The sequence below is a fragment of the Oryza sativa genome, chromosome 1, assembly GCF_034140825.1.
Source record: "Oryza sativa Japonica Group chromosome 1, ASM3414082v1".
Lineage (NCBI taxonomy): Eukaryota > Viridiplantae > Streptophyta > Magnoliopsida > Poales > Poaceae > Oryza > Oryza sativa.
The window spans coordinates 19,558,390-19,583,178 of NC_089035.1; the positions used below are offsets into that span (position 1 = coordinate 19,558,390).

The 24,789-nt window shown below is 45.3% G+C and overlaps 3 protein-coding genes and 1 non-coding gene across 4 annotated transcripts; 3 read left to right on the forward strand and 1 right to left on the reverse strand.

The window, feature by feature from the left end:
- The first annotated feature begins 2,103 nt into the window (after positions 1 to 2,103).
- Positions 2,104 to 4,332, forward strand: LOC4323942 (uncharacterized). The gene is made up of 2 exons (XM_015777864.3): positions 2,104 to 2,721; positions 3,897 to 4,332. Exons 1-2 carry the CDS (start codon positions 2,271 to 2,273, stop codon positions 4,235 to 4,237), a joined length of 792 nt encoding a protein of 263 aa, XP_015633350.1. The 5' UTR covers positions 2,104 to 2,270; the 3' UTR covers positions 4,238 to 4,332.
- A 2,456-nt stretch (positions 4,333 to 6,788) lies between these two features.
- TRNAW-CCA (transfer RNA tryptophan (anticodon CCA)) lies at positions 6,789 to 6,862 on the reverse strand. The gene has a single exon. It is a non-coding gene; the product is annotated as a tRNA-Trp (tRNA).
- A 6,353-nt stretch (positions 6,863 to 13,215) lies between these two features.
- LOC107276739 (uncharacterized) lies at positions 13,216 to 16,468 on the forward strand. The gene has a single exon (XM_026026175.2). The coding sequence runs from the start codon at positions 14,746 to 14,748 to the stop codon at positions 16,309 to 16,311; it is 1,566 nt and encodes a 521-aa protein (XP_025881960.1). The 5' UTR covers positions 13,216 to 14,745; the 3' UTR covers positions 16,312 to 16,468.
- Positions 16,469 to 19,036: 2,568 nt separating this feature from the next.
- Positions 19,037 to 23,456, forward strand: LOC4323945 (phenylacetaldehyde reductase). The gene is made up of 6 exons (XM_015766132.3): positions 19,037 to 19,338; positions 19,732 to 19,901; positions 20,617 to 20,805; positions 21,812 to 21,974; positions 22,735 to 22,924; positions 23,158 to 23,456. The coding sequence occupies exons 1-6, from the start codon at positions 19,200 to 19,202 to the stop codon at positions 23,315 to 23,317; spliced, it is 1,011 nt and encodes a 336-aa protein (XP_015621618.1). The 5' UTR covers positions 19,037 to 19,199; the 3' UTR covers positions 23,318 to 23,456.
- Positions 23,457 to 24,789: the final 1,333 nt, after the last annotated feature.

Consider the following 24,789-nt stretch of genomic DNA (forward strand, 5'->3'; position numbering starts at 1 on the left):
ATAGCAATGGTTCAGAAAAGAGAGCATACCAAACTCCGGGTACTTGTTCCTTAGGAAGGCCCCAAAATCAACCTTGATCTGGTATGACAGCGGGCTGCACCCTAAAAATTATTCTGCAAATAAATCTGCTCATCTTTTTTTTTTTGAGAAACACAGTACAAACGCAGACGCTTACAACATGCGCACACTCACCCCTATGAACGCATACACGCACACCCTACCCCTATGAGCACCTCCGGAAGACTGGGCCGGCATATCTTGAGATTGACGAAGTCACCACAGGCGCCTAGCTGCACAATGAAGAACATCAGCAAGTAAACAGATCTAATGTCCCAGGGGTGGGTGGGGATGGGATTTTTTTTTTGGGGGGGGAGTCGCCGCCGCCGCTGCCGTCACTTCCAGTACGCACGACGAGCGCCCCCGGAGGCCTGTGCGGCGCGCAACCTGCTAAGAGCAGATACAATAATGGGCGATAGGAGATCCGTGTAGGATTTTATGCTGAGCTGGAGGAGAGAGGGGAGGGGAGAGGGCGCAAGCGGGCGACTAAAGTCGCCCGGCTGTATGCATGGCCCGAGGACGTGGGCCCGCCCATAGCAAGCGATGCACCCGTGCTACTCGCCGTTGCCTGCGTCGGAGCGTCCAAGTCCAGGGCCGCGCCGCCATCGTCGCGCACGTCCGCGTCCGCCGCCGCTGCCGCCTTTGTCCACTGCGACCACCGCTACCCTCGTCCTTGTCAACCGTGCTCGTCACCTCTGTATGCCGCTGCCGCCGACCTTGTCCACCGCAGCTGTCGCCGCCAACTTCGTCCGCCTCGGCCACGGCTGCCACCGTCATGTCGTTGCCCTCGCCCTCGTCGGTCGATGTTGCGGCTCTCGTCTACCGTGGCCATGGAGAGCAAGTAGAAGAGAGAGACCAAGAGAGCACAAAGCTTGGATTGAGTTTTGAGGCCTTGTGCTTATGAATCAGCTTGATGGTTTGCCCGGTTGCTTCACTTCTATCTTCCACCGTTCCATGTGCAGAAGGCCAGCTCAACGCCGGTCGCCGGACGACGAGCTCGGCTCCGGTGACCCGTTCGCTCTATCCCTAGTTACACGGGCAGCGTGAGCCTGCACGATGAGTTGTTTCTATTTTCTGATGGAGAAAATAGAATAACATCTTTCTGTAGAAAAATCAGATAGCTTAAGCGAAGTAGTAGCATAGGTATGTGTATATATTGTTCTGTACCGATTCCTTTCATGTAGATGAGCAAATGTATAGTACAAAACGGATGTCTATATAGCCATAAATTTGTTCATCTTTTTGGCCATGGGTGAGCTTGGATGCCTAGTTCCTGAGAAGCAATCGCCGGCGAGAACAGGGGATTAGGAGAGAGAGAGAGTGGGAATAGAAGGGAGATTAAAATAAAATTTCTTGAATAAAATTTATTGTACAGTGTGGGCCATAGTAGTATAGCTTGATTATTGTATTTACTGGCTACAATGTTACCTATAGCTGAGATGGATCAAAATTGGAGTAAGCAGTTGGCTGCACTATTGTCCTTGCTCTAAGCAATTCGCCGCCTATGAGCTACAATGAATGCGAGATAAGAGCATGTACAATAGCAGGCTATTAGCCGGCTATAAACATATTTTAATAAGATAAACGATGAGAGAGAAGAGCAGCGGGCTACAGATCTGTAGCCAGCTGCAGCACGGACTCCAAAACACACTGTGTGTATGATAGGTGGGACCATATATTAATAGTACAGTAAGCAACTATTGTATAAATTGGCTTTTAGATTGGTTATAGATGAATTGGAGCTAGTAGTGGGTTGTACTGTTAGACTTGCTCTAAGGGGACGGCGTGCCATATCCAGCGTCTGGTATATCGCCTCGTTACAGCTTTATGTGGGTCCCACCGGTGTATTGCTGTAGTCAAAAGAAAATCCAAAATACATCGACCACGTCGGGAAATACTGCCGCATACTGGGGGGGTACGTCCGAATCTCAAAGCCATCCTGCGGCTTGCACCCTAGGTGCCGCGGCACCTAGGTGCTGAAAAGAGTTTCCGCAATAGGGTAACGAAGACCAACCAGAAACCAACTATGAGTCCCGATACAACTCCAAAGAAAAATGGTTCGATGTGGAAACTATCTCTAGTTTTTTCTGGACTGCCTTGCTTTGGAACATCATTAGTCGAGCAATTCTTCTGAAGAGGAAAGCCATAGAGACCACTGTTTCCATTGTAGATGTCAGGATGTTCATTATAGATGCTATCAAGTTGTGTACCTGATGGTATCCTTCCTGTCAGATTGTTGTTGGCAATGTACGGGCTCCAGGTGCTCGCCGACGACATCCAGGACGACGCCGGGAACGTCACGCGGTTCGTCCCGCGAACGGACCCGGCCATTCAAGACGAGCATCGTGTTCGCGCACGACAGGGAGGGCACGTCGGTGCTGTTCAAGGTGCTGTCGGCCTTCGCGTTCCGGGACATCAGCCTCACCAAGATCGAGAGCCGGCCACACCGCCACCGCCATCCCATCCAGTTCGTCGACGGCGCCAACGTGGGCACGGCCAAGCACTTCGAGTACATGTTCTACATCGACTTCCAGGCGTCCATGGCGGAGGTCCGCGCTGTCGGAGATACAGGAGTTCACCTCCTTCCTCCGCGTGCTCGGCAGCTACCCCATGGACATGACGCCATGGATGATGATCGATCAACAAGACTGATGCTCAAATTTTGTAAGTTAATTTCTGCTGCTTTTTTTCCTGGCAATTTTTTGTGACCAAATTTAGAGAAAGGGGATGAAGACTCTCCTCCTCCTCCTCCTCATGTTTACTTGCGGTTGCGGATGATGCTCTGAGTAATTAGTCCAAGTTATATATGCTCGGTGAGGACTGAGGAGTAGTAGAGATACCAATATGCCATGGAGGAGAGGAGAGCCAGCAATCCCATCTCCATTACCAGAAATGAAATTTTGTGCTATGAACGTACATTAGAAAAATCCCCGCAAAAAAAAAACGTACATTAGAAAAAAGGAATGAATTAGGATAACTGATGATTTGCTGTTGTTTGACGTTCCAGCCAGACATAAGAAGGAAACTTGATTTTTCAAATTTGGTTTAGAAACAGTCCGGTTGAATATATAGTACAGTAGTTCGTTGGGCAAGTGCAGCGAGAGGGAAGAGCGGCAAGAGGCCAGGCCGACTCCGGCTTACTCCACTATTAGCGTACCATACTCGGACTCGTAGTCGGATTCAATTCTACTTCCGCCGGCTGCCTGCCTCCATATAACTCCCAAGTCCCAACCGTCAATCGTCTCAGCTCGTCGCAACAAATCGATCTGCAGCAGAGATAAGAGATAGAGTTGTTGTTTTCAGGCAGCTCTGCCCGTCCTCTTCTTTTGCAATTACATCTTGGAAATTACGCACAGTACCTACTACAATGGCTATCCAGGGGCAAATTCCCTTTGTCCAGCGCTTGGCATTCGTGTTTCGCAGCGTCTCAAAATCTCTGGAGAGATTGGGTGCTGCCCCTCCTACCAAATCATTCTGGACCAGGAACCATCTCCTCAAGCTACAAAATAGCCTTGACATTGCATGGCAATCGCTCTCTCTAATGGAACGCACCTTCCATCGTCTTGAATCCAAACAAGTGGACAAGGTCGCATCGCTTGCTGCTGTTGCTGCTGCCGCAACCGACGCTGCAAATAGAGATCGCCTTGAATCTAAACAAGTGGACGAGGTTTCTGCTAATAAGGCTTGTGTACATAGTGCGGTTATTATCTTCTTAGCCGTCTCTAATGAGAGAGCTGCATATGGTGCCCTGTCAGCTTACAGGAGTTCCCTTGAAATATGCAGGGCAAACATGACTGTTTTTAATGACATGCACGTATCTGTAAATGACAAGCTATTAGATGTCGCAGGAGCCGGGGAAAAGCTGCAGGCCAACATCAGAATTGCATCTGGGATGACGAGGATATTAGCTATTTTTTTGGGACCCTGGATCCAAAGGATCAATGGTGCAGAAGGCATTCCACCCACAATGAGAATCGCTTTTAGTTTCTGCAGTGAGCATATGTGGTCAATTAAAACTTGTGCTGACACTCCGTTTCTCTTGCTGGGATGCGGTGCCTTCAGTCTTCGGAGGCGTCTCAAACTTTCTATGGCTGCGATGCGGTGCCTTCAACTTCAGTCTTCGGAGGCGTCTGAAACTCTCTATGACTGGGATGCGTGGGATGCGTTGCCTTCAATCTAGAGAGGCATCTGAAACTCTTTGTATGACGAAAAGATCATAACATGGGTCGGTACTTCAACAGTGCCTGTGCGTTCTACCGGGAAGTGTACGGACCAGAAAATTGAGGAAAAGTTAAGAAAAATTTATATTATGTAATTAATTAAAATACAAATTTTCTGAAATATTTAGTATTTTTAAGTAGGTAGGTGTATAATTAAATCAATTTATAAGTAAATCAAGTGTGAGAAATAAAATGACATGGTTAAATTTAATTTTATTAATTTCTCCATGATTAGTTACGCTCTTTAGAATTTTATTGAAATTATCCGAGCTTAATTGCTAATTTTTAATAATACAAACATCATTTAACAATTATTTAATTGGAAAAAGGAATCAAAATCCTCCCTCCTAGGTTTGGGCCGAATATAGAAAAGTTTATATTCCCTCCCTTTGTCTATTCTATGTGTCTGGCATGTTTCCTTTCTCTGTTGAAGTCCATTTTGCATCCTCCATCTGGTGGCCCAATAGGCCGGCGGCCCGACACGGGAGCATCTGGAGCCGTCCGATCGAATGGACGGTCCAGATTAATCCTAACCTAAATAAATATACCCAAACCCTAACCCTAACCCTAGGATTCATTTCCCCCCTCCCCCACGTCCCCAATCTCCCCCGAGCGACGACGGCGGCGGCACCCCCCCACCCCTGAGCGGTTGTGACGGCGCGGAGCAACGACCGGCGAGCGACGCCCCCGATCCCCTCTCTCAAAGCGACGGCGGCGCCGCCTCTTGATTCGGAATTAGGGACTCATGCCCCATCTGATGAATCCATTTTCTTTTACACTTTTGTATCTCACTCTATCTTGTTTTTAGTATTATCTAAAAGGCAAATTTTGCTACAGGACACTGCTTATGTGTGGTTTTAGCCCTAGGACACTGTCAAAACTCACTTTTGGGGGAAAACACTCCATAAACATGGTAATTTGCCAGTGGACACCATGCCGATTAAAATAATACTTTCCGGTTGAAAAGAAGAGAGAAATCACGTGAAATGTCAAAAATGCCCTTGGGCCCACATGTCAGCTCTATCTCCTATCTCTCTCTGTATTCTCTCTCGACGGTGCACGGGGCGGCGTCGGGCGCGGCGAAGATGGTGAGGACGGCGGCCGGCAGAGTGGAGCAGGGCATCGGCTGCTGCGGAGCGGAGCTGGCAGCTGAAGCAGGCGGGCGAGTGCGCGGTGGCCGGCGGAGTAGCAGGCCGGCGGCGGCGGTGGACGAGCGCACAGCCGGCGGAGCGGCAGCGTCGGCCGAGCGGAGTGGCAACGACGGCGAGCGAGCGCGCGGCAGGCAGAGTGGAGCGGTGTAGCTCGTGCTGCCGTACCTGTTCGTCACAGTGCACCTCGTCATCCTCGTCATTTGGAAGCTCTCCGACCACAAGCACTTCCAGGTGCAGCAGCAGCTCAAGGATCCATGGCCGCACCCGCATCCGGTTGTTCCAGTGGCGGCGGTCCTCCCCGCTGCGGCGGAGTATGCGCCGTCGCTTATTGTCAAGCCCAAGGAGGAGTTCAACGCCGCGGCGGTAGTGTACGGCGGCGGCGGCATGCCGGAGCACGAAGCGTCCACCGCTGCGTCGTACACCTCCTACGAGAGGCGGAGCCTTGCACCGCCGCCGCAAGAACACTCCATTCTCGAGTGGGAGATCTCGTTGCCGCTCCCAGGCGTGGCAGCAACCGCCGTCGAGAGAGAATATAGAGAGAGATGAGAAGAGAGATACGAGATAGAGCTGACATGTGGGCACAAGGGCATTTTTGACATTTCACACGATTTCTCTCTCCTCTTCAACCGGAAAGTATTATTTTAATCGACACGGTGTCCACTCGCAAATTACCACGTTTATGGAGTGTTTTTCCCCAAAAGTGAGTTTGGGCAGTGTCCTAGTGCTAAAACCACACATAAGCATTGTCCTGTAGCAAAATTTGCCTATCTAAAATAACCGATGAATTATGAATTTTCCATAACTTAGGTAAGTGCTTTACCAACATATGTAGTAAGTAGTAAAAAAATGGAATTTAACCCTTTCATGCTTACTATAACTATTTCGGTTTTCTATTGGCTGCTTTAACTCTAACCCTAGCTCTTTTTATTGGCTTGAACAAGATACGTTTTATTTGAAATGAATTGAATGAATAAGACAGAAAAGAAAAAAAAATCTCTCTTTTGGATTCCTAGTATTCTACACACTAATTACCAATTCTTTTTTTCTTGGTCATTGAGATTCGTGGATAATTTAGACTACTATTTAGGGATAGATCGTACCTTTTTTTTTATCCCCTCGAACAAATCGAAATGATTGAAGTTTTTCTATTTGGAATCGTCTTAGGCCTAATTCCTATTACTTTAGCGGGATTATTCGTGACAGCGTATTTGCAATACAGACGTGGGGATCAGTTGGATCTTTGATTGAGTAATATTTCTTTTTTGATTGCCCTCCTCTCTGGTCTGGAGGAGGTCAAATTGGAATTGCAATTTGTTTTGTTAAGTTATTTTGCCTTGCTTCGACATAAGATAGATGGAATCACGCTCTGTAGGATTTGAACCTACGACATCGGGTTTTGGAGACCCGTGTTCTACCGAACTGAACTAAGAGCGCTTTCAAAAATCAAATCCTTTTCTACTCCTAATGTGTCTCACTTACGTATAGTATCCACAAATTAAAGTTATACCCGCTTTAATCGACCTCCTCACTACTGCCTATAAAGAAGAAAGAAGTAATAGGTAGGGATGACAGGATTTGAACCTGTGACATTTTGTACCCAAAACAAACACGCTACCAAGCTTCGCTACATCCCTTTTCAAAATTATTGTACAATGTCATTGTACACAATTCCTATCTTGTTTTCCACATCTTAATTTTCTTGTCTTTTTCTATCTATAGAGAATGCTTGTGTCATTTCTTCTTTTTGGTCTTATATAATCAAGGAATGGTATATATCTAGAGACGAAATTTTACATGATTGTAGTCGTAGATACCATCGTGTTGCACATTTCATGTCATATCTTTTCCTCACAGAAAATAACCATTTGGGTGAACTTTTATGCAATGGGAGTACATGCGGTCTTTCTGGCAGCCGCAGTAGGATTAGACCGGATTAGACCAAGGATAATAGAGGAGCCTGCTATGGGCTCTAAGCAAGATGCTATAGCCAGTGCATATAATAGTATTTTTATATTTTTGGTAGGACCGACATGTACTATACCTCCTTTCTCTTGATATGGGTCTAAGCTGTCATCACGTCTAGCCGTTCGTGCCGAGCGGGCGGCTGCAGAAGCACTGGCTTCCTCCTCTCACATCTACTTTTTCTCTTCCACGTCAGATCAAGACAACATCTGCTGGCTAATCGTCTACTCCCTCCGTCCCAAAAAAATCTCAACCTAGGAGGGGATATGAGTGTGACCCCTCCTAGATCCAGATTCGTTGTTCTAGGAGAGGTTACATCCCCTTCTAGATTGAGTTTTTTTTAGGACGGAGGGAGTACTTATTAGATTTGCATGACATCTTAAAGTGTTCTTTAATAAGATAGCTATAAGGACATCGTATTTTGTGACATTTTATTTCCTACCGCAGACCAAATAAATGCAAGAATTACACACCATCTGCATTACACGTGTTATTTCATCCGCCATGTCGGTTCCTCCACCATACCGCCACGCCACAACTATGGTCAAGACTGCGGCTGTGACTGATGAGGTGGTGTTCTTTTCTCCTAAAGATAAAGATTAAATTTCTTTTACACAAAACGAGGTAGTATTAACGTATAATTGATTGAGTTTTTAATTATTACAAACTTGAAAAATATATTAATATGATATTTTAGAGCAACTTTCATAGAAAATTTTCACACGAAACACACTGTTTAGCAGTTTGAAAAGTGTGACACGAAAATCTTAATCTTAATCTAATTCTTGTTGGAGAAAAGAACGGGACCTCAGGTGATGGGGGATTTCCGAACGCCTCTCCCCTCCATCGCCCCACGACACTGCCACACTTGTGTATTTATAAACGAAAATATATTTCAGAATCAGTAATTGATTTGTGCATTACAATATGGGGAAAACTCTGCTTGTAATCCCCTTGTTAAATACAAAGCCATGAAGCCTCCCCTAAAGTATGCAGTTCTTAAGTTCATTTGAGATCTTTAACTTGGACATCGAATCCGATTTTCATTTTTTTTAACCTAAAAACCAGATACAATAGGTTCTCCAACTTATAAAACCAGTATAAATAAGGTCCCTCGATAGTATTGTATTCAGTTTTGACTGACGTGATGCCTACGTAGCTCCTTTGACTAGGTTTTCATCCCACGTGATATTGACGTGGTGCTTACGTGGCAGTTTGATAAAAAAAAGCAAAATTGAAAAGTAAAAAATTAAAACAAAATATGTGGATCCCATATGTCAGTCAAATAAGAAGATAAAAAAATAGTGTAACCCATACGTCAGTGGGTCCCACTTCCTCAACCTCACCCTCTCTACCACCGTCTTCTCTCTCCACTGGCACTCTCGCTTCTCTCCACCGGCAAGGGCCGTCTTTTCCTCTGCCGTCTTTGGCATTTCTTTAAACAAAGAGTAAACCCAAAGACACTTGATGAGTTTCATGAGCATTAGATGGGATACTGTTTGGCAAAGATGAATAATAATAATAATAATAATGATGATGATGATGATGATGATGATGATGATGATGATGATGATGATGATGATGAAATGAAATTACAATCACCTTTGGTCAAAAAGCTAAAAATATATGATTAAACTTTTCATTGATTCCATTAACTAAAAATAATTTAATATGAAGAAGGAAAAGTTTTTTCTCAATTTTTTAGCAATTTTTAGAAAGCTTAGATGTGGCTGCGTTCAGCGGTACAGGTACAGGATGGGAATTAATCTCTTCTACACGCAAAACAGAACGGTCTATTAGGGCAAGTCTAATAGAACAGTAAGCAGCCATCTAAGGGCATCCACAATGTGCATATAAAGTGGGTAGTAAGGAATAAAATACTACTACTATCAGGTTGTATACATTGTGGAAGTAGTAAGTACCAAATACTAGGTAATATGCTTACTACTTAGCCATAAGCAATAAACAAATGATTTCTCTCATTCCTCTCTCATAGCTAATGGTTGTGGGGCCCAGCTTACTACCCACTTTTGTTATTTCACCATTGTGGCTACAACAACAACTAATACCCACTGACGCAGGGCCCACCCTTATTCTCAAAGTAGGTAGTAAACATTGGTGATGCCCTAATTGATGGTGATGTATGTCATTAAAATTATATAAAAATTAAGTGAGTCATTATTTTTTATTTTTATGTGGGCCAAATCTCCGTTATCTCTCCTAATTTTTAACAAATCGCAGAAGCTCTTTTCGAGTGGGCCAGCTTTAATTTTCTCTCACCTAATCCTTTCACCAATCATGTGCATCTCTCGCACACGCGTCGTGCTGCCAAGGCGCCCGTGTGGAGCCATCGACTAATTAGACCGCTTCTGTCTCTCTCTCTCTCTCTCTTTACATCTTTCTTCCAGCTATGAAAAAAAAAGCTGATATCAACAGTAAAAAAAAAGCACGTGATTAATTAAGTATTAGCTTTTTAAAAAAATTGGATCAATATGATTTTTTCAAAGCAACTTTCATATAGAAAAGGTTTGCAACACAGTTTGAAAAGCGTGCGCGCGAAAAACGAAAGAAGTGAGTTGGTAACATGAAGTGCCGGACTCAGCCATGGAGCTAAAACTAATTCTACAAATGAAAAACAATTTAATCGACTACATAAAACATTTATAGACCCGTAATTGAAAATTTTTTGGTATATGTGAGCCGGCGGGTGCACGTGCAGTTATATTTCTCACGCATGAAAGCCCCATATGGTGGGTTAGGAAAAGGATCCTCTGACTTATTTCTTTCTGACTTTGACTCACTGACATGTGGGCTCACTGGATAGAGGGCCCACATATCAGTGACACAAGTTAGAGGATCTCAATCCGTGACGGGCCAAGTCTCTTGGAGTCAGGATATCTGATGACACGGACAAAACAAAATCTCTCCTCTAAATTCCTTCCCCTTTTCTTCTAGCATGGTTTAGTATTTAAAAAGGGGAAATTTTCAAGGGGTACGGAAATATTTCACAAATTCCGGAATTATTTTAACAATTTTGAACAAAATATTCAAACAAAATTTGAATTTAAACAGCAGGCTGAATGAATTTAATCTCATTTCCCAGGAGCTCGAGCCATCATTTACTCATTCCAACGATGAGTCCCACAGCCCATCAACTTTGCAATCTCTACTCGATTTTACACTCCTTTTTGTTGCTAAGTGAAGTCGCCGTATTCAATGCAGAGCTGTTGTTCAATTGGTATACGTCGCGCCGTTGTCGAGCCAAGCCAAATGAGCCACCACCGTAGAGCATGGAGTGCCGTTGGCGGTCATGGAACGAGCTGCAGGCTCGTAGCGCCGTCGCGGCCTTCACGCGAGCAATGAGCCATACGATCGAGGGCGCAACAACAGTTTGCTCGAGTCGCAGAGGCAACAATCGTTGTTGATCTGCCGTTCAGGTTCCTGGAGAGCCTGCAGTGGACGTCGTCGGAGCATCATCTTCCCCTACGACATCATATTCTTGAGGTATGGCTAAATTGAGTGAGGGAGGGATTGAGATTTGAGAGAGAAGTGGAGAGGAAAAGGGGATTGGGAATTGCCATTTGGGGATTTTTTACTGTTTTGACCAATTTTGAGAAAACCCGAAATGTCAGAAATTCGATCCGGAATTCTTAACCCTACTTCTCCGGCCTAAGGTCCTGTTTAGATTTTAATTTTTTTTTCTTCAAACTTTCAATTTTTCCGTCACATCGAACTTTCCTACCTACTTAAACTTTCAACTTTTCCGTCACATCGTTTCAATTTCTTCAAACTTCTAATTTTGGTGTGGAATTAAACACAGCCTAAGCGAGAGCAGTGACAACGGTTCGGCGAATAGACAACACTGAAGCTTCCACACGTGGCTAGCTGATGCTGTGAGCATGCTCGGAGATTCCCTCGGAGGCAGGCACGCATGGGCGAGCCATAGGAGGAGAGGAGGATTTTTGTAGTTGTAAGGATCTAGTGCTCACCGAGGACGCCGCTCGACGCATCCTTCCATGCCTTGCTCTGTTTGAGCTTTTCATTCCATCCCGTTTTCTCTTCTTTTTGTTTTCTTTTCCATTTTTCCCCTATCTAGACGATGAGGATCGAATGCTATTGAACGGAAGAAAATACGTAGAAAGAATTTTGTTTAATTTGATTTATACGCTTCTATAAGACCCAATCGGAGATAGAAGTCCTGACTTATGACAATCCCGGGGTTTCAAAAACTTATGACAATCCCCACATCGTGCCTGAACGTGACCAACAACGGACGGATGAAAAATTGTTTCGGAGCATGAGGGAGAAATGCGTACCAAAGACACGATATGGGAGGGAATCGAACAGACAAACTCATGCAATACGGGGACGACGTAAGAAATCCTAGCAAAAACATCTTAAATTTTTATAATAGTAGAGATAGAGATAAACAAACAATCAAATATTCTTATGTATCGGTTATAATGATGTACCAGAAGTTGCATTGGATGTCCACTAGACATGGGTAACATGGAAGAGAAAAAGAAAAGGTAAAAAGAACAAGATGAAAAATCATCCAATCAAGCCAGGACACATAGAATGGTGGATAGTACTAAATTGGGGCTGGTCCTTTGTTTCCAGGTAGCAGATCGATGGGCTATTGGGCTGTGACCTGTGAAGGAACAAGTTCATTTGAGACCCCTTAACTTTATATCGGATCCGATTTTCATCCTTGAACGCAAAAGCCTACAACCGGTCCCTGAACTATCAAAACAGATGCAAACGAGATCCCTCGGCGGTTTGGAAGGCGGTTTTGGCTGACGGGGGTGCCTACGTGGTTGGTTTGACTAGGTCTTCATTCCACGTGGCATTGACGTGGTGCTTACGTAGCAATTCGATCTCGGAAAAAATAATAATAACTGTGTCGACGTTTGAGATCGTGACTACGGTACTTGGATGTTATGGGGATCGTTGGTACCAGGGTATATGCGAGATTGAGGTAAAAGAGATGGAGACAGGGATTTTTATACAGGTTCGAGCCCCTTAACTGACAGGTAATAGCCCTACATCCTATTGGCTGAAGCCGGTGTTGCTCCTTTATTCATCTGAATCACACAAATACAATATTTGGGATAACCTATCTAACTGTCGTCGACTTAGCGGCTAGATAACCAACTCGTAGTCGACAACATGGTAGTCTTCCTCCTCGAGCATGAACTCATTGCGCTAGATCCCTCTTGCCGGCTTTCCGTAGGCACCGGATGGGGGTATGGCTAGGCTAATCTCTGGTGTCGAGATCTTATGGCGTGTGTTGGCTTGTGTATTTGTGGCGTGTCCCCTCTCCTCCTAGGGGGCTTGTATTTATACCCATAGGTGCCCCCTTGTCTAAGTAAGACTAGGGAGATAAATATGGATACAATCTAAATAGTCCTTGTCGTTTCCATATAGAACTCTATTTGTCCTTCTTTATTCGGAACTCCTTCTATATACGAGGTTTGTTTTCATATAAGACATGGTATGTGGTGGGCCCTGCCGAGTTTACTTAACTACTATTAGGTATGTGGTATCCATAATCCTGATAAACTCTGGGCTCACATGTTAGCTACACACAAAACAATTTTAAAAATGGTGGGCCCACATGGGCCCCGCATGTCATCCTCACTCCTCCCTCCTTCCCTCTCTCCTCTCTCTCTCTCTCCCCTGCACTGTAAGGAAAAGGGCAGAGTGGCGACGGGCGACATAGAGGGGCTGAGGCCGGACCTCCGCCTGAGCCGGAACCACCATCGGCGACGCCCACGCCACCTTATCCACCCCCTCTGACTACTTGAGCTACCGAGGTTGGATTGCTCGGATGGACGGCGAGGCGGATGGTGCGCATGGCGGTGGTGTGGCTATCAATGAGGAGGAAGGGGGAGGTGGCGGCGGCGAGGCGGGTGTTGGTGAAGCGGACGCAACTACGGTTCCAAGAGGTGGCGAGGCGGTTCACCGGTGTGCGGCAACGGCCGTGGGGGAGGTGGGCGGCGGAGTCCGCGACCCCAAGGAGAACGAGTGACGCGCATGGCTCGACACCGCCGTGGGCCGAGGCCACCGCCGCCGCCTCTAATATAATGACGCCTGCGTTCGCCTCCACGGCCCCGGTGCCACCCTCAATCTCCCCTCCCACCGCTACGTCGCTCCTGTCCTGCCTCCACCGCCATCGACTGAGGAGAAGCCGCTACTGTTCCAGCCCCGCTGCCTCCAGGAAGAAGGCGATGCTGTTTCCGCCGCCGTTGCCTGCTGCTGAAGAAGAAGCCGCTACCACCGCCGCCACTGCTGAAGGAGAACACCCCCGCTCACGCGGTCCCGCCACCGCTGTTGCCTCCAAAGAAGAAGCCGTTTCCGCCACTGTCACCGATGGCGGCAGCGAAGGAGGAGCCCATCGAGCTCGCGGCGGTGGCGCCGCCACATTTCATGCTCGGGTCAGTGTGGCCCCTGCTAGCCGACAACGGGAAGCGCAAGAGGCGGTCATGCTGCGGCGGACGCATCACCACCCTCAATACCGCTACCTCCTCCGTCGAACTCCATCTCCGTCTCGAGCACGGTGGCGATGGCGCCAGAGTCGTCTTCCTCGTCATCGGAGCCCTCGGCCGGGCGCTCCGACTCCTCCTGTGGCTTCTGGGCCAGGCGCATGAGCAGCCACGGTCACCACCATGGAGGTCGCGGACAATGACGACCCGTCGGAGAGGGAGGGCGCCACGTCGCCAAGGTCACTGCCCGCCGTCGGTTCGCTCCGCTTGCTCCACCGTTCTCCTCGTGACCACCTACCTGTCCGCTACCTGGGAAAAGACGATGAAGAAATGGGAGAGGGAAGAAAGGAGGAGTGAGGATGAAGAAGAAAAGAGAGAGGGGAGAGGGAAGAAAGGAAGAGTGAGGATGACACGTGGGGTATATATGAGCTCCACTATTTTTAATTATGTTGTGTGTATAGCGGACATGTAGACCTGTAGTTTTTATTTTTTTCTGGGATCGAATTGCCACGTAAACGTCACATGTGTGATTAAGATTTAGTCAAACCAACCACGTAGACGCCACATCAGTCAAACCGCATCGTTTGCATCGGTTTTAATAATTTAGGGACTGGTTGTATCTAGTTTTTGGGTTTAAGGATATAAATCGGATTTGGTGTAAAATTAACGTACCTCAGATGAACTTGTTCCACCTGTGAACGGCTACGATATTTTGTGCTGCCCAACAGACGAATTCTCCCAAATCACAATCGGATTGCACGCATCTCCAAGCAACAAACGAGCCCGGCACCGTATCTTCCCCTCCTCGTCCTCCTCTTCCGCCGCCGCCCCCATCGGAGAGAGGAGACGAGTACGCGAAGCACAAATGCAATGTCCGTCTCCAGATTCCTCCGCCGCGCCGCGCTGACCACCGCCATGGCTGGGGCCGCCGCGACCTTGGCTCTCTCCAAGGCGGAGCAGTGCGGGGTTTCCGTCCGCCTCTCCCGTCCGTCGCCCCACCGCGGCGCCGACGACGCCACCCGCTGCGGCCACCTGGGGTTAGTCCGCGCGCACCCCGGACTGCGGGATCTCAACGCGGCCCTCACCACCACCACCACCAGCGGCGGCAGCGCGGACGCCTCCTTCTTCCTCGACGCGGCGCACGCGCTCGCCGCCAGCGCGCTCCGCGTGCCGACCATCACCGGCGGGGCGATCCGCTTGATGGTCTCCGACAGGATCCCCAAGAAGCTCGCGGCCGCGGAGTCCAAGGGCGACTCGAAAGCCGCCGTCCATCTCAGGCTCGAGCTGGCCACCCTGCACGCTCGGGAAGGCCGTCTCGACGAGGCGCTCGCGGCCGCCGTCCAGCTGGCCAGGGACAATCCCGGCGACATCCGCCCGCGGCTCGCCGCCGCCGCGCTGTGCTGCCTCCACGGCCGGTCCGGGACCGCGTTCGAGTGGCTCAAGAGCGTCCCGGAGAGCGCCCGCCGCTTCAAAACCAGTGATCGGTTCGTGACCATCGTCGTGTACGCCATGCCCGGATCCTCGCCGCAGCGCGTCGAAGAGGGCGTCGACGGGATGGTCGTGGACGTCGCGGCCGCGATCGCCGAGGACACGCTCTCCATGAAGCTGGAGGAAGGCGAGTGGTCCACGCTGGAGAGGCTCGAGCTCGCGGTGCTCGGAAGATTGCTCCGCCGCTTCGTGTCCAAGCGCTTCGCCGCCGCCGCCTACCCGGAGTTCAAATCCTGGACGTGGACACGGCCACCGCCTCCCCCCATCAACGCCACCGAGTCCCAGCTGAACAAGGCGCTCGTGCTGTGCTCCCAGGCGATGCTAGCGCCGGTGCTCGGAGCGCGGCCACTCTGCGGCGAGCGCCTCCGCGAGGTGCGCGCCGTCGCGGACGCCGAGGCGGAGGCCGACGCCTCCGCGGCGGTGGTCGACGTCAACCTCCTCCTGGCGTTCCTCGCGATCCGAGACGGGCGCTTCGACGAGGCCATGCAGCGGTACAGGGCGGCCGTGGCGAGAGACCCGTCGGACCGCCGGGCGTACGAGCTCGCCGCCGCGCTCTGCTCCATCGCCGGCCACGCCGCGGAGGAGCGGGACGCGTGGCTGCGCGGCGAGGAGAGGCACTGCGACCGCGGCCGCGGCGCGACGGCGGGACGTGGCGGTGGCCTGCAGCTGCAGGCTCTCCTCGACGAGCAGGTGGTCGCCGCCGCGCTCGGCCTCGGCGGCGACCGGACGGCCCGCGACCCGCACCGCGGCCGCGTCCTGGCCGCCGCGTGGAGGGAGGTGGACGCCGGGCTCGCCGCGGCGCTGCGCGACGGGGACCACCTGACCATGGCGGAGCGCGCGCAGCTGCGTGGCCTCCGCTGCGTCCTGCGCGCCAAGATGCAGCCATTGCTGGACACCGCCGCCAACAGTACTGGACCGGACAACTCTCCTCAACAACGATCTCATTAGTCATCACAATGGTCGACGAGGGGATTCACAAGAGAAAATACCCAGCTTGATCATGCAACATGAACTGTTTTTTTTTTTTTTAGCAAACCAAACATCGCTAAAATTACTGTTTAAAATGTCAATATTTTGGTATGGCAGGTTTTGGCTTCAAACCAAATCAGCCCCTAATATTTGTACTCCCTCCGTTTCACAATGTAAGTCATTCTAGTATTTCTCACATTCATATTGATGTTAATGAATCTAGACATATATATTCATCTAGATTCATTAACATCTATATGAATGTGAAAAATGCTAAAATGATATACACTGTGAAACGGAGGAAGTACTTGTTGCTTCAAAGCTTATCCTCTTTTGTTTTTGGTCCATTTGTGACGGATTTAGTAACGCGAACGATATATATGGTGTTGGGCGGTAGCTAGAGGGAAATATCAAATCACCCCTACCACAATCTCTGTACAATCATGTTTCCCAGTAGAGGAAGTTTTGTGCTTAGCCTCAACAGAAAAAACTACAGCAGTAATTCATCAGAAATTGAGAAACCAGCATGAATTTCTCTCACGAATTACTCACTGTTTCAGTATCCACATTCAAATATTTGCAATGGATTTCACGGCATAACGTTCAAGATGAAGGAAAAAGATGTTATGAAAATCATCCCATGCAAGCCAGGGCACATAAATAGAATGGTGGGTAATGCATAGTAGTTATGGAATTACAAAGACACCAGAACATCATTAGAGCAAGTTTAACAGTAGAACCAATTACTACTAGCTCTAAATCATCCATAATCAATCTAATAGTCAATTCATATAATAATTAACTATAAATATATACTACATGTCATATATACATAGCGTTTTGGAGTCCGTGCTGTAGCTGAATATGTAGCCCGCTTCTCTTATCTCTCCTCTTTTATCTTCTCCACATAAGCTTGTAGTTGACTTAGAAGGTGTTTAGATTCCATCCCAAAATTTTACATCATGTCACATCGAACGTTTCAACACTTGCATGAAGTATTAAATATAGACTTAAAAAATAACTAATTGCACAGATTGTGATTAATTTGCGAGACGAATCTTTTAAACCTAATTGCTACATGATTTGACAATGTGGTGCTACAGTAAACATTTGCTAATGATGGATTAATTAGGCTTAATAAATTCGTCTCATGGTTTACCGACGGATTCTGTAATTAGTTTTTTTATTAGTGTCCAAACACCCTATGCGACACCCTATTATTGTACTTGCTCTTAAGGCTGCGTTCGGCAGCAGCACATTAAGGAGAAAGTTTGTTTCGTTTTACACACATGCTTCCCGAATTACTAAACGATGTGTTTTTTTTGCAAAAAATTTTCTATAGAAAAGTTGCTTTAAAAAATCATATTAATCCACTTTTAAAATTTAAAACAATTAATACTTAATTAATCATGCACTAATAACTCACCTCGTTTTATGTTCTCTGTCCCCTTCTTCTCAGACTCGGCCTAAGGCTCCGGTAGTCGTATGCCTTGTGGACTATATCCATGAATCACCTGCTTCAGCCCTAGAAAAGAAGCATAATTTTGGAAGACAGGTTATTAAACCACTTGCCACTTGTGTTGGAATAAGTTTCACGGTGATCATGAATAATGGTTTGAAAAGAAACAAAACGATAATGTAAGTTTCACGCAATTTGCACTGCGTAGTTTATATGCCCCTTCAGGATTACAATGGCTCTATTTTTTTTTACTGTCTATAGGACAAATGGCTTAAAAAAATTGATGCCTCTCTCGTTTAATCTGGGCCGGGCTTTAGGGCGCGCGAATCGATAAAGGCCACCGTTGTCTCCCCAGCAGGCGCGGTGGCGCACGCATGTTGATAAAAATCCAATGGACACAAATTCGGCTGATAAACCCAAATAAAACAGCAACAAACGAATAGCAAATCCTTTTTTTTCCTACTCCAGATTATATAATTACTGATTTTTAAAAATATAGAATCTAAAATATTTGGAATGCTGAAATTATTAGGGGACTATTCAAATTGATGTTATTTTCAACCATATTATTTTTTTTACAATGTTGCAAAAAGTGACCGCATTTAGTTTGTTGCCAAACTTTGGTAAATACATAGGAAATCCTATTCAAATTTTGGTAATATTGACAACTTGCTAAAATTTTGATATTGTCAAAATTTGATAAGGTTTATTTTGGATAATCTGAACAGCCCCTGGTAGTCATCAGTTTCACGAGTTATTAATTGAACACATTTCTTCCGTGTGAGATGTGACAGTAGGCAGCGGTAGCCGGCGATGACGCAACCATTAAGGTGGTGTTTGGATTCACGGGCTAAACTTTAGTCCCTGTTATATCGGATGTTTGGACACTAATTTGGAGAATTAAACATAGACTACTTACAAAACCAATTACATAAATGAGAGCTAATTCACGAGATAAATTTTTTAAGCCTAATTAATCCATATTTAGCACATGTTTACTGTAGCATCACATAGACTAATCATGAATCAATTAGGCTCAATAGATTCGTCTCGTGAATTAGCCCAGAGCTATGAAGTAAGTTTTATCATTACTCTATATTTCCTCATCAGCAGATAACCAAACAGGCCCGTCAGGTGGCTCACGCCGCGGATGAGCGCATCCGCCTCCTGGTGACGTTTGCTCTGACGCGTTTTTCTGTAGTTATTATCACCACTACATAAACGCTCCCACCACCACACACCATTATTACTACTCCTCTTCACCCACTCCACGCCATCTCTCTCGCGCTCTCTCCGGAGCCAAGGCGAGGAGGCGGCGGCGGCGGCGGCGGCGGCGGTGCGAGACGAGATCGTCGAGTCCGGCACCCCACCCCCGTCCTTCGCTTCACACGAAAAGGAAGGGAGGAAGATGAGCTCCGAGTCTGAGGCGGCGCCCGGGACCGGGAAGCTGGTGTGCGTCACCGGCGCGTCGGGGTACATCGCGTCGTGGCTCGTCAGGCTGCTCCTCGCCCGCGGCTACACGGTCCGCGCCACCATCCGGGACACCTGTGAGCCACCCCCCCACCTCTTCCCGTCCATCTCGTCCCTCCCCCCTCTCTCGCCGTTTCTTGGACTGGATGGATGGATTGTTCCCATCCCCTTCCCCGTAACTATCGTCGTGATGATCTTTTTGTTTGGTTGAGTTAAATCAGTTTGGTTTTTAGCGTTGGTACATCGCAACCAATTCTGTGCATCTGTTAGGTACACTAATCTATTTTGAATTTTCTATTGTTGAACATGATCGATTGAGATTTTGGGAGTTGTTGGGGTTTTGCCCCTGTTAGTCTGAAACCAAGAGGGTATTTAATTTGTTCTTTACAGAAATAGAGAGATTTGTTTGAACTTAACTTGTGGTTCCCGGTTGATAAAATATGCGATGCTTATGTACTGTTTTATTTCAGCTGACCCAAAGAAAACACTACACCTGCGTGCCCTGGATGGAGCCAACGAAAGACTCCATTTGTTCGAAGCAAATCTGCTGGAAGAGGGCTCTTTCGATGCTGCGGTCAATGGTTGTGATTGTGTTTTCCATACGGCTTCTCCCTTTTACCACAATGTTAAAGATCCTAAGGTGAGCACTATAGCTGTTTGATGCAAAATCATAATTGCTGTATGTTACTGTAATAGATTGATCTGGACATATAAAAACGATCCTGATGTCACTTATTTTTTTCCTTCAAGATGTATTGCAGTATGGAAGCAGCTTTATGCAGAATTTTAGTGCTTATAGGCAATTTTCTAAAGGAGTTCTCAGGATAATGATTATTCATGTATACTGAGCTTAAATATATGCAGTGTTAATAGGCAACAACTATCCGTTGTTATAGGTGCAGTAATATACTTCACTGTGCATTGCCCTTGGTATCCTTTTATTAATTATGCATTTGGTGCAGTACTGTACTGTACTGTACTGTACTGTACTGTGCACTGTTGTTGGTATCCTTTATTGATCGTGCATTTGGATTGCCTTTTTTTAATTCCAAGGTTTCTCTTGGGAGTATTTGTGTAGGACTCATGCATATATCACTTATGTTCCATTTTATAATCTTTCACCCTGTATCTAATTCCTTTAATTTATGAAAAATATAATCCAGATATTCCCTAGTTTTAACAACATTGAATATTTGAATGTTAGAACATGATTTACATTCATTTGGCTAACTATTTTTTTAACAAGTGATCTCACATGTTGACTGAAGTTTCATAAGTAAACAGTATTATCTTGTTTTCTTCTATATATTTACATTTTTCACGCTGATTTACTCCTTGTTTTTTAAAAAAAACAGGCTGAGTTACTTGACCCTGCAGTCAAAGGAACCCTTAATGTTCTAGGCTCCTGCAAGAAAGCTTCCATTAGAAGAGTTATCGTGACATCATCCATGGCTGCTGTTGCCTACAATGGGAAACCAAGAACTCCTGATGTAGTTGTTGATGAGACATGGTTTTCAGTTCCAGAGATTTGTGAAAAGCATCAGGTAATATGCCTTTATTGTGCCAGTTGTATGTTGGATGTATGGTATACATGGTGGAGTTACTAATGACGTGAATAAATGCCAGACACTCTGGCTGCTCTTTGTGTCTAGGACCTTACCTGTGTCCAAATGCCCTTGCTTTTGTCTATTCGCTTGCTGATCCGCTCTATTTTGTCATGCACCTGTTTGTGGGTTTGGAAGATGCTTTGGTTGTTTCCCATAGTTCCAGCCCAGATTGTTGGTAGATGCCTCCATATTTAGAAATTTGGCTCTGTTCGTTCTAGGGTGATCTCGTTTTCCGCGCGCACGCTTTTCAAACTACTAAACGGTGCGTTTTTTGCAAAAAATTTCTATAGGAAAGTTGCTTTAAAAAATCATATTAATCCATTTTTGAAATTTAAAATAGTTAATACTTAATTAATCATGAGCTAATGGCTCACCTCGTTTTGCGTATCTTCCCAATCTCCTCAATCCCCTTCTCCTCAAACACACCCTTAGTATAGCAAACTCACTGTCATTTACTCTTGCACGCTGTGTATTTACATGCTCTATAAAAATCTACAGTTACGCCATTCTGCAATGGCCATTCATTGTCTTTTGCTACAAAATAGCAATACAGTCCATTGCCTAGTTAATATGAATACAACATAGTTTACTGTTAGGCCATTTTGCAATGGCCATTCATTGTCTTTTGCTACACAATAGCAATACAGCCCATTGCCTTGTTAATATGAATACAGCATAGTTTCTGGTGAATATTGAAGCAATATAGTTAACTCCTGCACTTGTCCATTATTAGTTTGATGGGAATATTAAGCTTAGTTACAGTTGCTACCTTCCAAAAGAATTCCATTTATTGATCTGACTCTTAAGTAAAATGAGAGGATTTGTTTGTTGTTTCACAGCAGTTCCTTTTAAATATCCTTTTTGAATTTCTGTACTTTCACCATACAAAGTTTCTGTTAAGGTATTCTAAAATATTTTTATTTGAATGCTCATTCTGCTTCAGCAATGGTATGTTCTGTCCAAGACCCTAGCAGAGGAGGCTGCTTGGAAGTTTTCAAAAGATAATGGATTTGAAATAGTTACGGTGAACCCAGCAATGGTCATTGGTCCCCTGCTGCAGCCTTCACTGAATACTAGTGCTGAAGCAATTCTGAAGCTAATCAATGGTATGGGGTCAACACCTTAACTAACACATTTCCTTGAATTGAGCTACAGCGTACGTGCCTTCATCTACAGTAGATTTTTCTTGTGATGCCTACAACAATTTTGCATTTGCCCTTTAGGAGAAACACATATTAGGACAATTATCTAGGACTCGGATAGAAGATAGACATGCTCATGGTATTTCAAGCTACTCTTATTGTTTGGCAACTCACACAAGCACTGTGATATATTTCATATTGAAAAGGAATTCTCCTGTCAATTGCTCATCTAACTAATTGACTTATGAATCCTGAAGCCACAAGCTACATATGGAAGTTCTCTAAATAATACGAATATTTTGGCTGTGTTAAGTCATTTTCACTAGTGTTTTGCCACATAATTGGGACAATCAATGGTTAAGGCTCCAAATCCTGCCACCCATGTGGTTCCTGATACTCATAACTAGAACTGGATGGATGGTGGGGTTAGGATTTTTAAGCGCAAGATCCTGAACAAGGTTTTGTTTTTTAAAAAAGATCCTGAACATGGAAAAATTGTAGAAACAAATATGCCTCTGGAGAAAGGTTATTGGGGTGATTTATGATAAAATATGAACCCAAAAATGCTTTGCAATTAGACAACAAATGTCCAAATTACAGAGATTTGGTTACTAGAGCAGACTGTGCACTGTAACAATATAGTTTTTATGTTTGCATGTTTGGACCCTTAACAAGAAATAGAATATTAGAATTGAAGATCCGGGCTCTTATCATGTCCATGCAGGATCATCCTCGACATATCCTAATTTCAGCTTTGGCTGGATAAACGTTAAGGATGTTGCCCTGGCACATATCCTTGCATATGAAGTTCCTTCAGCAAATGGAAGATATTGCATGGTTGAAAGAGTTGCGCACTACTCAGAGCTCGTCCAAATCATTCGTGAGATGTATCCCAATATTCCTCTGCCAGACAAGTAAGTCACTGCGCGTTGCAAGTGTTCATTCTATCAAGTAATGCTTAATGCATGTGCCATGATATTTTACCAAATCAAAAGACTATTTAACGTTAGATACCCTTCATTGCTTAGCTTCCTCTTCGTTAAGCGCTCATTGTCCATCTTGTCAGCCAGTTTATGAATAAACTACTACTACTAGTGCTTAACCTGCTCATCGCAGTGACCAGTGAGTGATAATCGTTTTTCTACAGGTGTGCAGATGACAAGCCATCAGTGCCAATCTACCAGGTATCAAAGGAAAAGATAAAAAGCTTGGGCCTGGAACTGACTCCCCTGCACACGAGCATCAAGGAGACCATCGAGAGCTTGAAAGAGAAAGGATTTGTTACTTTTGATTCAAGCAACCTGTAAAACAACAGAGCTCCATACACATGAACTTGCTTGTCATAGCTAGTACTCTAGCGGTAACTTTGCATGAACTACTACAGATGTGGTCTGTATTCTGTACTACGATCTGAAATAAAGTGGAGGCAAATTGCAGTGTTGATTATTCTGCCATGTTTCTTGGACTTGAATCATACTGTGGCGTATCATCAGAACATCTCACCTCTTTTAACAAGTGAATTGCTTTACCGACCGTACATGTGTGAATTGTGATTTTTTTTAATTTCTTGAACTTATTTTATTATTGATTTTAAAAATAAACTCTTCCAAAACTTATTCATAGAATATAAACCTTTTGGCTGGCGTGGCAAAACAACACTGACACGCCACATAGCGGGTGTGATAGTTTTATCTTACCATGCTAGTTAGGATGGCACAGTCAAATAATACCATCACACTAGTCAGACTGGCATCACCAAATAACATTGTAACACCAGTTAGACTGGTATCAGCGTGGCAGTGTTATTTTGCTACATCAATTTGGTTGGCGTGGCGAAAAGATTCATATATTAGAAATAAGTTTTGAAAGAGTTTATTTTTAAAATCGAAATTTAAAAGTTCAATTTTTTTTTTAAAAAAATTATGAATTGTGAGGTCGAGTCCGTGGTTTGACAAAGAAAGCTCCTTGTATGTCACTAAAATTTACCCACTACTCTCCATATTTCTAAGTTTTGCGTCATCCCATGTCTTCTAGTTTTCACTTTCATCTTCGATGACAAAAGTAGAAATTTTAACAAATGATAAGCTTGTGTGCTCGCCAAAATCAAAATCCACACAGCGAAAAATTGCGGTAATAGAAAAATTAAGAGGGCTGAATTATCTCAGTCACCAACACCTATGGAGTAAATTATTATAATTGTACACCGAATTTGAAAAGCAAATACGAATTTTCAAACAAATTCCAACCAAATTTAGAGAAACTTCAAAGTGGCATTCGCAGTTCCCCGAAAAGCATCTCATTTCATATTTTTATACAAAGAACTATCTATGTTCTTTTCTCTTGTTCTTCTGCACAGGTGGAGGACACGGATTGGCAAGGAAAATCATCACAACACAAAGAGGCAAAGCTAGTGTTTTCTTGAATGAATTCAACAGCAAGGTCCAGTTATTGAATACTGTAACAAATGACCGGTTTATTCTTAGTGATATAGTATATTCTTAGATAATGTGTGTCATTGCACCTTAGCTTCTGAACTCCAGTCCATAAGCAAGATTAAGTGAATGCATGTGCAGGTATTCAAGCGTACTCCAAATTGCCATTTGCCCGTGTACTTAACCAGCATTTACCAAACCGTTTGGAGGTGAGATTATCACGATTACCACGAAATATATCGTGGTTATAAAAACTAAAAATGTTACCACACATGATAATCGTAATAATCACATGGTTTGTAAACCCTGTATGTACCTAGTCAGACTGCTTGTGTTTCGTGATTTGC

Coding starts and splice junctions, on each gene's coding strand:
- LOC4323942 (XM_015777864.3), top strand. CDS start 2,271: ATGGTATCCTTCCTGTCAGATTGTTGTTGGCAATGTACGGGCTCCAGG. Junction 2,722..3,896: donor AAGACTGATGCTCAAATTTT/GTAAGTTAATTT, acceptor ACAAGCTATTAG/ATGTCGCAGGAGCCGGGGAA.
- LOC107276739 (XM_026026175.2), top strand. CDS start 14,746: ATGTCCGTCTCCAGATTCCTCCGCCGCGCCGCGCTGACCACCGCCATG.
- LOC4323945 (XM_015766132.3), top strand. CDS start 19,200: ATGAGCTCCGAGTCTGAGGCGGCGCCCGGGACCGGGAAGCTGGTGTGC. Junction 19,902..20,616: donor ACAATGTTAAAGATCCTAAG/GTGAGCACTATA, acceptor TAAAAAAAACAG/GCTGAGTTACTTGACCCTGC. Junction 20,806..21,811: donor AGATTTGTGAAAAGCATCAG/GTAATATGCCTT, acceptor ATTCTGCTTCAG/CAATGGTATGTTCTGTCCAA.